Consider the following 12,994-nt stretch of genomic DNA (forward strand, 5'->3'; position numbering starts at 1 on the left):
CAGACAGATGCTGGAAAATCCACAGCGACGTCCACACAGGGATTTTTCCTTCAATGAAGAAGATTGTGGTTTAAATAGAGTTTAAATGTACTCCGAATACTTTGATGTGATCCTGAAATGCTGACAGGAAAAGACTCTTTGTTGTGACTGAAGTGAAACCTGTGGGATTAAATGAGAATGCGTCGTCTGTAAAGCCACTCTTTGTCTTTCATCTGCTCGACTCTCAAACCATCAAGCCGGCTTTGCTCGGACTGGTTGTCATGGAGACGGATGGTGTGGAGCTGCAGCTCTCGGTCCGGATTGTTCTGCTGTGAGTTCCAGCCCAGTTTCCCTCAGTGAGTCACTCCGGGAACGCCGGCCGCGCCCTCGGCCTCAGGTGGGGGTGTTTGGGTGTCACCGTTATGACTTCAGAGCGTTTGGTTCCCCTGCGGCCGTCTGCTGATGTTCTGACAGCTTTGTGTGTTTTTGTTGCTGCAGAGAAGTTTGTGCTTTTTCACAAAGAGAGATGCTGCTGTTCCACTTTCGCCTGTGTGTTGTTGTTTGTGCACAGGCATGTGGTAGTGAAGGTGTTTGTGCAGGAGGGTGTGTGTCTTGTGACTGTTGTTGTTGAGGTGAGGCGTTGGAAACCAGTTTTTCTGCTCCAGGTGAAGTACTCCTGCCTCTCCTCACTGACAGCCTGCAGAGCTTTCAGGACAGACGGCTCTGAACCTTCAGCGGCGCTGAAACCACGTCCTGATGGACCTGAGGTCAGTTTCCACGCTCACCTTCCAGCGACTCGGGCTCAGACCTTCATGCTTGAAGGGTTTTATCCTGCTCCTGTGGAAGCAGCGGCTTCACGGGTCACCTCCATGGTCTCCTCTCCACTCAGAGAAACTCCTCTGATTTTTCTTTCACTCTGCATGTTTGTGCTTCCTCTGCGCTCTGCGGAGCTCATGTTTGATTCTCTGTGCATGACACCAGAGCCGTGGCTTCATCTTTGGGGCGTTTAATGTTTAACTCTGTAAATCAGCGGCTGGAGGTGAACTGTAAAATCCACACAAGAAAGGAATCAAGATTGAGACTAAATGGATCTGTTTCTGATCCTCCAGGAGTCTTTCTCAGAGCAGGACCACACTGATACTTTGATGTTTACGGGAAACAAACTTTAGAAACACATTGTGATCCAAATCCTTCTTTTAAAGGGCTGGGTGCATGTGCGTTCTGGATTTGTGAATGTTTTTCCACTGCTCTGCTGTGATTCGCCTCTAAGGGGTCCGGGACGATGGGTTTAGCACGTTTTTGTTTGGAAACTCTTCATGAAGGATCAGGTTCATTATCTGAAAATGAAATTTGTGAAAAAGATTTGAAAATCTGGTTTATAAAAGCCAAAAAAAAATCAGAAAAATAACGTTTTCAAAAGCTAAAGATGGCAAAAAGTGATTCTTGAAAAAGTTAAAAAACTTTTGTTTCAAGAAAACAAATTGTCTTATTTTATAATTTAAAGGGAAAATAATCATAAAAACGTTTTTTTTCTTAATATTAGAAATTTAATCCCAATTGAAGAGTTTTTTTACTTATTTCTAGGGGTTTTTATGTAGGAGATGTTTCCCTTCATAATAACACAGATGTTTATCCCCATGTGCTATCCTATGGGGTCCAGATGACCCCCCCTTGGATTGATGTGTTCTCCCTACCATGACAAAGGTGGATAAAGGTGGAAAGATTTCATGTAATCCATGGACACCAGTGAAGATCACAAATCATTGAAGAAAAAAGGTTCAGAGCACTGTCTAGTGGGTCTAGATGACCCAACTCCCAACGTTAAAGTGCCTAGGATGGCACAAGGGTTACATAGACTCTTTGTTTTTGACTTTGGTGAATGCTAGAAAGTGTGGGAAGTTGTTAACTTGTTCTTGGTTGACACACAAAAGCGAAGCGCTCCTTCTCAGAACCCTGGAGGAACCTGTTCAGGTGTTTCCACTCTCAGGCTGAATACCTGACAGACGTGCTGACTCGGTTTCCAGGGCGTCGCTCGTCCAGACTGTACAGAACAAACAGGACCTGCTCCTCATCCCAGCTGCATATTTTCACGAAGCAGCGATAAATTCAGAACGAGTGTTTACCAAAGTGTTTTCTGAAGGAATTCCCTCCCTAAAGTCCTCCTGGTGTTTAGGAATAACTGGATTTTTTCTGAATTATGCTGATCTGACGTTATCTCGCAGAGATCTGCATCGAGACTATCTCTGCCGGAGTGCAGCTTCCTGCTGTCATTCTTTGAAAACCTTTGCCTGCAGGGAGCTGAGAAAGAACGCAGAGCGTCACATTTCTGAATCTGGTCAGATGACGGCCGTCCACGCCGTTTAACTCTCTCTTTGTCTCAGCCCAAAAACCTCCATGTGGAATCCTGTCTGCACGCATGAACGCCTTTTTCTGTTTGTCTGTAGGCTTCAAGAAAACATCTGATCTTCATCTTCATATTCATCAACCACAACAGTCATGGTAGTAATCACCTGTTTACAGTTTTCATTGTTTGTCCTGTGCACGTGTGCATCTACCTTCTCTGTATTTCTTGTCTCCATTAAGATGCTGTTTGTGGATTTAACAGAAAATGAAGCAGAAAAAAATCCTTTATCCTTAACTTTATCTCTCCAATCTTAATAAACATAAATACATATAGATTTATCAGCCTATAGTTGTCAATAGTTACTGCCTCTGCCATCAATCAGTCAAACAGCGTGTCACACTTCTACAAACGGCTGCATTGAACGTTCCACACCAGTTCCAAGCGTTGCATTATTTTACTTCAAATACGATTTTTAAACTTTGTGTTCAGCATTTCCAACATATTCAAAACCAAAAACTGAAAAATATTAATTTTAAAATGATCCCAGCACTTCAATGTTTACAACAAACTGAATTTCTTTTAAATATCAAATGTTCTAAAAGTTCATCCATGTTCCGGTTCGCTGTTCTGTTTGGGCTTTAAATGTCTTTCATCTTGAATTTATATGAAGGAAATCATTATTAATAATAATAATCTTGATTTAAATAAATGGTTTATATCATGCTATTGTTAATCCTTTCAGAGTGAACTACATCCATATATATGATCATATATTACCTTTGCCACAAAAAAGAATAATTTTTTTAACGAAATATGAGTTATTTCAGAAGTAAGACCATTTGATCTCTTAGGCTCCGCCTTTCTCTCCTTGTGGGTGCCGCCCATTTCATGACGTCATCCTAGAGCCGGCCTCTGCAGTGTGTCTGCGTTTCTCCCACGAAAACAAAAGACATCCAAACTTTTGCAAAGACGGACGTGCAGATTGTGCGTCTGACATGAGAGCGTTTTAGCCGATCACCACTAGCTCCAGGGAGAAAGTGGGCGTGTGTGTTAATCTGGGGGCGGAGCCTGTAGAGCAGGCTCTTCCTGGAAGGGGCTGTCCCTCAATTTGTGACATCATTTGTGACACCCACTCGATTTCTTGGATTGGGAGGGGCTGGTGTTCAGAGCGCAGGTTTTTAGAGAAACTCAGAAATGTGTTAACGGATCGAAATACCACTTTGGGTTGTACTTGTGAGGAATTAACATTATAATACACTTAAAAGCTACTCAAAAAGTTGATTTTGCTTGATATAGGTGCTTTAATGTCTTGTAAATATGTTCTAAATTTATACTTTTTTTATTTTAAAACTTGAATTCCAAAATTAACAATAGGAAATGTTGTTTATTGTGTATTTATATTTTATAGTTATATTATGTGTTTACATTAAGGAATCTAAATTTGTTGGTGCTTGCTGTCTGTTGGATTTTTAATTTTGGTTTATTGTTTTTTGATAAGAGAAGAAAATGTGAACCAAAAGGGGCAAAAACAAGTTTGTGTTGAACTGCTTTGTTTTTGTTACAGCTTTCTAGCAAACACTGAGGCGTTCTGTTGGTTTTATGTGCATCACCCCACACTTGCATAGGATAAGGCATTATTATTAAACTCTGAAATATTTTCATTGTGTTACAAAACCTGAAATGACCTGAAATCAAATGTTCTTGCAGCCACGGCACCGCAGGGGGAGGAGCCTCTCCGAGGCGCTGACCCTGGAGCAGCTGGAGGAGGGAGGGGTCTTTGTTTCCAGCATCAGCAACCCCAAACACAGCCAGGGCCTGAAGGAAGGTGAGCTTTTGTCCGGAAACATGGGCGTGTCCCTGCCGTCTGCTCACAGATGGGACTCGGGTCGACGACTAAACCTTCAAAGATCGAGGAGACGTCATTAAAACCTTTTCAACCATTCCAAAAACGGTCGTTTACAAATGAAAATGTTTTTATTTATTGTTCCTCTGTTTGATTCGATTTGCACCAAACAAAATTCCCAGCATGCACAGCGGCTTCGCCCTGATGCTTTCGTGCTTCTGTCAGTCAGTTGGCGGTCGTACTGTTGAAGTTCCTGCTCTGGAGGTTTGACTTAAGTCGGATGAATCGCCGTCCTCCGTGTGGAACCACATGTTTCGAATCCTTCCTGTTGTTTCACAAGGACACTTCTGAAACAATCAGACAACAAACTCACATCAGGAGCAAAACATCTTCTCTCATGTCGAGCCTGTGACATTTCATTCAACAGTTGGTCTATAAAGTGCCAGTTTACGACCGAAGTCATCTCGAACACATAATAATAAATCAAGTCAAAGTAAACTTTATTGTCAATATCTATAATGTTTTCACATACATAGAAATCTAAATTGCGTTTCTCTCAAGCTCCAGTCTAAACAGGGAATCTAGCTTCATAATACAAAATAAAATACAATAAGACGAAAAAAATAAAGTGACCATGAAAAGAGAAAAATAAAGTGACTGAATAAAATAATGAATAATAATAATGAATTGAATTTATCTGCATCTTACCAGACCCTCAACGTGCTTACAATGTATCTCCATTATTCATTCACTCTTCATCCATGTTTGGTGATAGTAACTACCGATGTAAGCACAGCTGCCCTGGGGCAGACTGACAGAGGCGTGGTTGCCAGTAAAACATCAGATGGAGTTTAATTGCTTGTAATACCAGTAATTCCAGTTCAGGCCAGATGATCTGAATTATATGATCTAATGACCTGCGTATCTGACAAACAGTTTACATGGAAGAGTTTTTGGCAGAATCAAGCAAAAAGGCAAATGTGTGTTTCATTGACTGTGTATGAGAACTGGATTGAGTGACCCCGCCCCCATGGCGTTCAGAAGAGGAAGTGGCCAAAAACCCCATTGACTTCTAAAGTGAAATAAACAGCTCTTACTCAGTCATTCTACTGGTCAGAACAACAAGAACCATGATCTGATACCTTTTTTAACATCTTCTTGATAGTACTTATTTTTTTAATGAAATCCTTCTGTAGTTCAACTTATTGTCTGACCAATCAGATGCCTCAAAGAAGGTGGAGCCTGAGGCCCCCAAGACCAACGTTCAGAAAGTTTGATTAACGATTTTGTGTAGCTTATTTCATAAACTGTATCCTCTGATCATTTCTGGTATGTTAGAACTTGTCCGTTTGATTCAGTTTGTCATTTTGTGAACTGCAGCTGTTTGAAAGTAAATACATTTGTTGAATTTTTTAGGGGATGAAATTATGGGTGCAACAATAAATTTTGATCAACTATCAAAAGAGGAAGTGTTGAAAGTACTGAAGCTAATGGAGCCGTTTGAAGACAAAATCCAAGTTCACACTCGAAGCAACTTAAGCAAGAGCCTTGGCAATCTGGATGAATGTACCAGGGACCCTGAGAAGGTAGGCGTCACACATCTGTACTGAAGTATCAGATATTTTCTGAGCTCCATTTGATGTTTCTGGTTTTACACACCAATCAACTGATTAAGGCTTGTGCTTTCAGATGCTCACCGATTCCTACAGCAAACTCTACAAGACAAAAATAAAGAAGTTTTTGAAGGACGACTTGCCCAGTGCCGAAGGCAGCATTGGGAGCGACGAGTCAACAGTTCCTGCTGCATCAAAGGTCAAACCCAAAAACTACACCGAACTTCCTCGTCTTGGAGTTGACTTTGGACTTGGAAAATCCAAGACTCCAAACAGAGATGCCAATGTTGATTCAACAGATGACACCAGCATGAACCTTCCATCGCCGAGTCTCGGCTTCAACGACGGCAGTCAAAGTTACATCAAAGAACCAAGATTGGAACTTAATACTCCAAAGACTTTTCCAGAAGGTCCTACAGTTAAGACTGTCAGTGATCCAGAAGTAGATCGAGATTTGGAAGTTGGAGTTCCCATGGTGGGGACAGACCTGAACAGAGGAGAGATCCCAACCACCAATGCTAACAGTCCCCAACTGAACATTGAAGGAACAAGCCCACTATCAAAAGTGCCCAAATTCAATTTCCCAAAGCTGTCTATCTCAGGACCTTCTCTTAATGGCCCTGAAGGTCAGATCAGTCTACCAGGTGTAGCAACTAAAGAGGAACCCTCAGGAAAACTCAGTCTCAAGAAGTCTAAACGGCTCAAACACCCAGATCTAAATTTGGACGATCCCTCCAGTTTTGTGGAGTTTTTACAAATAAAATCTGGAGATTTAGATTTGGATTCTCCATCAAATGGTCTCCCAAACCGGGAGTTTTCTTTCAAAACACAAGGGGATGTTAAAGGACCGGAAAAAAAAGCAACAGACCTATCCAGGATTAAAGGCCCATCTAAAAAATACAAGCCCCCTAAGTTTGAGATGCCCAAATTTGATTTGCCAGATATTCCAATTCCTGATTTAGAAGAAGACTTTAAGATGCTGAACACACCTGACAAAGGAATCGCCTACCCAGATGCTGAGTTAGACATTCAAGGTCCATCTGGAAAAGTCAGTCACCCAGATGTCAACCTGAAAATGCCAGAATTTCAAGGTCCAGACTGGGATGTCAATGGTCCTTCAGGCAAACTGAAAATGCCCAAAATGAATCTTTCAGGAACATTACCCAAAGGACCCAATCTGGATGCAGATCTGACATCACCAGATTTCAATCTAAAAGCTCCAAAGGTTAAGGGGGGAATAAATACCCCTGATGTAGACCTTCCAAACGTGGACCTTAAGAGTTCAAAGTTGAACATGAAAACACCAGATGTTGACATTGGTTCACCAAAAGGAAAGTTTAAATTTCCCAAAATGAAAATGCCCAATTTTAACCTCCCAACCTTTAAAGGTCCTGAAGTTGATGCCAAATTGGATCATCCAGACTTCAATGTAAATGGTCCCAACTTAAACGTCAGAGGTCCAAAAGCAGATCTAGATGCAGATGTTTCAGGTCCATCCGGGAAATTCAAAAAACCCAACTTTGACTTGCCTGAATTTGATGTCTCTGGACCCAAAGTAAAGGGTGGAATTGATGCCCCAGACACAAAACTGCCCAAGATGGACCCCAAGACTGCCAAACTGGACTTCAATGCCCCAGATGTCAACCTGAAAATGCCAGAACTTCAAGGTCCAGACTGGGATGTCAATGGTCCTTCAGGCAAACTGAAAATGCCCAAAATGAATCTTTCAGGAACGTTACCCAAAGGACCCAATCTGGATGCAGATCTGACATCACCAGATTTCAATCTAAAAGCTCCAAAGGTTAAGGGGGGAATAAATACCCCTGATGTAGACCTTCCAAACGTGGACCTTAAGAGTTCAAAGTTGAACATGAAAACACCAGATGTTGACATTGGTTCCCCAAAAGCAAAGTTTAAATTTCCCAAAATGAAAATGCCCAAATTCAACCTCCCAACCCATAAAAGTCCTGAAGTTGATGCCAAATTGGATCATCCAGACTTCAATGTAAATGGTCCCAACTTAAACCTCAGAGGTCCAAAAGCAGATCTAGATGCAGATGTTTCAGGTCCATCCGGGAAATTCAAAAAACCCAACTTTGACTTGCCTGAATTTGATGTCTCTGGACCCAAAGTAAAGGGTGGAATTGATGCCCCACACATAAAACTGCCCAAGATGGACCCCAAAACTCCCAAATTGGACCTCAATGCCCCAGATGTCAATCTGAAAATGCCAGAACTTCAAGGTCCAGACTGGGATGTCAATGGTCCTTCAGGCAAACTGAAAATGCCCAAAATGAATCTTTCAGGAACATTACCCAAAGGACCCAATCTGGATGCAGATCTGACATCACCAGATTTCAATCTAAAAGCTCCAAAGGTTAAGGGGGGAATAAATACCCCTGATGTAGACCTTCCAAACGTGGACCTTAAGAGTTCAAAGTTGAACATGAAAACACCAGATGTTGACATTGGTTCACCAAAAGGAAAGTTTAAATTTCCCAAAATGAAAATGCCCAATTTTAACCTCCCAACCTTTAAAGGTCCTGAAGTTGATGCCAAATTGGATCATCCAGACTTCAATGTAAATGGTCCCAACTTAAACGTCAGAGGTCCAAAAGCAGAACTAGATGCAGATGTTTCAGGTCCATCCGGGAAATTCAAAAAACCCAACTTTGACTTGCCTGATTTTGATGTCTCTGGACCCAAAGTAAAGGGTGGAATTGATGCCCCAGACACAAAACTGCCCAAGATGGACCCCAAGACTGCCAAACTGGACTTCAATGCCCCAGATGTCAACCTGAAAATGCCAGAACTTCAAGGTCCAGACTGGGATGTCAATGGTCCTTCAGGCAAACTGAAAATGCCCAAAATGAATCTTTCAGGAACGTTACCCAAAGGACCCAATCTGGATGCAGATCTGACATCACCAGATTTCAATCTAAAAGCTCCAAAGGTTAAGGGGGGAATAAATACCCCTGATGTAGACCTTCCAAACGTGGACCTTAAGAGTTCAAAGTTGAACATGAAAACACCAGATGTTGACATTGGTTCCCCAAAAGCAAAGTTTAAATTTCCCAAAATGAAAATGCCCAAATTCAACCTCCCAACCCATAAAAGTCCTGAAGTTGATGCCAAATTGGATCATCCAGACTTCAATGTAAATGGTCCCAACTTAAACCTCAGAGGTCCAAAAGCAGATCTAGATGCAGATGTTTCAGGTCCATCCGGGAAATTCAAAAAACCCAACTTTGACTTGCCTGAATTTGATGTCTCTGGACCCAAAGTAAAGGGTGGAATTGATGCCCCACACATAAAACTGCCCAAGATGGACCCCAAAACTCCCAAATTGGACCTCAATGCCCCAGATGTCAATCTGAAAATGCCAGAACTTCAAGGTCCAGACTGGGATGTCAATGGTCCTTCAGGCAAACTGAAAATGCCCAAAATGAATCTTTCAGGAACGTTACCCAAAGGACCCAATCTGGATGCAGATCTGACATCACCAGATTTCAATCTAAAAGCTCCAAAGGTTAAGGGGGGAATAAATACCCCTGATGTAGACCTTCCAAACGTGGACCTTAAGAGTACAAAGTTGGACATGAAAACACCAGATGGTAACATTGGTTCACCAAAAGCAAAATTTAAATTTCCCAAAATGAAAATGCCCAAATTCAACCTCCCAACCTTTAAAGGTCCTGAAGGTGATGCCAAATTGGATCATCCAGACTTCAATGTAAATGGTCCCAATTTAGACCTCAGAGGTCCAAAGGCAGATGTAGATGCAGATGTTTCAGGTCCATCCGGGAAATTCAAAAAACCCAACTTTGACTTGCCTGAATTTGATGTCTCTGGACCCAAAGTAAAGGGTGGAATTGATGCCCCAGACATAAAACTGCCCAAGATGGACCCCAAAACTCCCAAATTGGACCTCAATGCCCCAGATGTCAATCTGAAAATGCCAGAACTTCAAGGTCCAGACTGGGATGTCAATGGTCCTTCAGGCAAACTGAAAATGCCCAAAATGAATCTTTCAGGAACGTTACCCAAAGGACCCAATCTGGATGCAGATCTGACATCACCAGATTTCAATCTAAAAGCTCCAAAGGTTAAGGGGGGAATGAATACCCCTGATGTAGACCTTCCAAACGTGGACCTTAAGAGTTCAAAGTTGAACATGAAAACACCAGATGTTGACATTGGTTCCCCAAAAGCAAAGTTTAAATTTCCCAAAATGAAAATGCCCAAATTCAACCTCCCAACCCATAAAAGTCCTGAAGTTGATGCCAAATTGGATCATCCAGACTTCAATGTAAATGGTCCCAACTTAAACCTCAGAGGTCCAAAAGCAGATCTAGATGCAGATGTTTCAGGTCCATCCGGGAAATTCAAAAAACCCAACTTTGACTTGCCTGAATTTGATGTCTCTGGACCCAAAGTAAAGGGTGGAATTGATGCCCCAGACATAAAACTGCCCAAGATGGACCCCAAAACTCCCAAATTGGACCTCAATGTCCCAGATGTCAATCTGAAAATGCCAGAACTTCAAGGTCCCGACTGGGATGTCAATGGTCCTTCAGGCAAACTGAAAATGCCCAAAATGAATCTTTCAGGAACGTTACCTAAAGGACCCAATCTGGATGCAGATCTGACATCACCAGATTTCAATCTAAAAGCTCCAAAGGTTAAAGGGGGAATAAATACTCCTGATATGGACCTACATTTGGACCATAAAGGTCCAAATTTTGGTGCTAACCTTCCAGGTGTCAGCACTGCCTCCCCAAAAGCAAAACTAAAAATGCCTAAAGTTGGTTTATCTTCGATGAAGGGACAGGAGATTGATGGTAATTTCGACAGAGCAGGCTTACCAAATGCTGACATAAAACACTCCAAAAAAGGCTTTGAAGTTCCTGAAGTTGATTTTGGAAAGCCATCGCGGAAATTGAAAATGCCAGATATAGGATTTTCAAAACCAAAGTTTGATAGCCCAGATCTTGAACTAAACTCTCCAAGTCTTAAAGCCAAGATACCAAAAGAGTCAAACATGAAACTGAGTTCAGATTTTCAAACTCCAGATTTAAGCCTTAAAATTCCAAAAGGCTCCTCCGATTCCCCCAAGTTGGGTTTGCCAGATGTGGACTTCAAAGCTCCCAAAATGGACATCTCCACTCCAGATGTTGATGTTGGTGTTCCTGATATTCAGCCAAAAATGCCCAAAATGAAGTTGGTGAAGGACATGAATGGACCTGACATTACCGTTCCAAATTGGGATGTTTTTGAACCAAAGCTGAAAGGGCGTGGTGCCTTAGATCTACACGGCACTCAAGTCAAGGGTCCAAGATTAGACATTCAAGACAAACAACCTGATTTCCAGATGTGGGGTGATATGGGACAACCTAACATCAACTTTACTTCCTCCAAAATGAAAGATTTCAGAGGGCCAAACCCAGGTATGAACTTCCCATCTGCATATGTTCGTGGTTCTCAGCCTGACCTCAAACTGGCAGATAGAAAGTTCAAACTTCCCTCTTTTAAAATGCCTCAATATGGCGGCACAAATATTCACAACATGGGCTGTGACATTGACTTTGGGGAATCTCTTCAGCCAAAAACTCTTTCTCCTCCAAATGCAACACTTAACACGAGATCAGGGACCATGCAGGGAAATCTCACAGGTCCCAGGGTCACGCCGCCAAACATGGTCTATAACATGCCCAAAGCAGTGATTCCCAATTCACAGCCTCACTACAGATCCTCAGGTTTGGATCTAGACTATCCCCCAACGATTTTCCAAAGACCTCCCGACAAAATGTACCCAAATGTGAGCATGACGAGGCCTGGCCTGGACATAGATCCAGGCGTCAGGCTACGCACTGACAGAAAAGCTTCTAGAAGCAACGTCAGATCCAGTTATCCTGCAGCGAATGCTGCTCTACAGCCACACATGGACGGTAGACGTTTGGACCTCAACATCGATGATTTCACTGGAAAAGACCATGTGCTTCGAGCCAGGGGTTCAAATCTGGATCTCTACGGAAAACACGACTATGGACAGATGATCCCGACTTATGTGGACACAAGAGATTACAGAAAACCCAGAACCGTGCCAGACAGGGGTTTCGGTTTACCGGCTTTGTCTCAAAATTCACAAAAAGTACCACCTCACAGTTCAGATGGATACCTCGTCACTGTTTTCCCCAATCAAACTCCAAATTCAAAAATGCAAAACCTTAAATATAATTCCCCCAAAAGGCAAAGCTTTCTGCCGGGTACTCTGGATCTTGACGTTCCATATCAAAATAATCCAAAAGGCTCGACGTTCTTTTTCTCTAATGTTGTTTAATCATGGGAGCTTTGATGTTTGCTGTTTTTTTAGTCTCTGTTTTGAAATGGCTTTATTTATTGTGACTTTTTTCACTTTTATTGTGTAAATGTTCTCATATGTACGTAAAAATGTTTTAAAAAAACATTCATGCATGGAGACCAGTTCAGGTTTGGAGTGGGGCAGATTTTAAAAAAAAAGTCTGATTCTTGCACTTTTTCTATTAAAAAATGTATAAATTTAAACTTTTACATTATTTTTTATTTTTACAGGCGGTACATTTTTATTTTTGTATTCTGTAGTTAAAAGACAGAGGGAGACTAATTTTGGATTTTCTTTGCATTTTAATTGTTTGTGTTTTGCAAAAGATTACAGAAGGAAGTTGTTTTGTTTAATATTTGATTTGCAAGATATTCATGATTTCTTCCATTTTGGATCAATTTGCTCAGGTCTTTGAACTTTTACTGTACTGTTATATTTAAGATGCATTTTGTTTTACATTTGGACAAATTAAAAACTTTGTTCATTTACTTAAAAAATAATGTCTGGTGACATCTTAACTTTGTATGTTTGTCCCTGTAATTGTGGGCGTTTTGATAAAAGCTCTGCATGTATAATTTTGTTCTACTGCTCAGGAAAAAATACCATCTTTTACAATTAAAAAAAGTCTCTTGAAATGAATTATAAACATTGTTTCAATCTTTAGTTGTTGCGTAAAATGAATGTTTGGTTTGTGGCTATTTATTTATTTTTATGTTCATTTATTCATTAAATAGCCATCTACCTGATGCTGTGTTTGGTACTTCGGTATACTGTTCAATAAAGTAAAAAAATAAAAATAAAGGCTTCTCATAAAACCTGTGAAAACGGCGCCACCTGTTGATTGTAGTCAGTAA

General features: G+C 41.3%; 1 protein-coding gene across 1 annotated transcript; it reads left to right on the forward strand.

The window, feature by feature from the left end:
• Window positions 1–7: 7 nt before the first annotated feature.
• Window positions 8–12,965, forward strand: si:ch211-69b7.6 (uncharacterized). The gene is made up of 5 exons (XM_023955641.2): window positions 8–746; window positions 2,424–2,478; window positions 4,031–4,148; window positions 5,583–5,752; window positions 5,856–12,965. Exons 2-5 carry the CDS (start codon window positions 2,476–2,478, stop codon window positions 12,117–12,119), a joined length of 6,555 nt encoding a protein of 2,184 aa, XP_023811409.1. The 5' UTR covers window positions 8–746; window positions 2,424–2,475; the 3' UTR covers window positions 12,120–12,965.
• Window positions 12,966–12,994: the final 29 nt, after the last annotated feature.

This window comes from Oryzias latipes, chromosome 1 (genome assembly GCF_053564925.1).
Source record: "Oryzias latipes strain Hd-rR chromosome 1, Olatipes_Hd-rR_3.1".
NCBI lineage: Eukaryota > Metazoa > Chordata > Actinopteri > Beloniformes > Adrianichthyidae > Oryzias > Oryzias latipes.

Bases quoted from the DNA above. Each gene is read 5' to 3' on its own strand.
- si:ch211-69b7.6 (XM_023955641.2), top strand. The intron at 4,149-5,582 runs GTGAGCTTTTGT...TGAATTTTTTAG, and splicing joins CAGCCAGGGCCTGAAGGAAG to GGGATGAAATTATGGGTGCA. The intron at 5,753-5,855 runs GTAGGCGTCACA...TTGTGCTTTCAG, and splicing joins GTACCAGGGACCCTGAGAAG to ATGCTCACCGATTCCTACAG.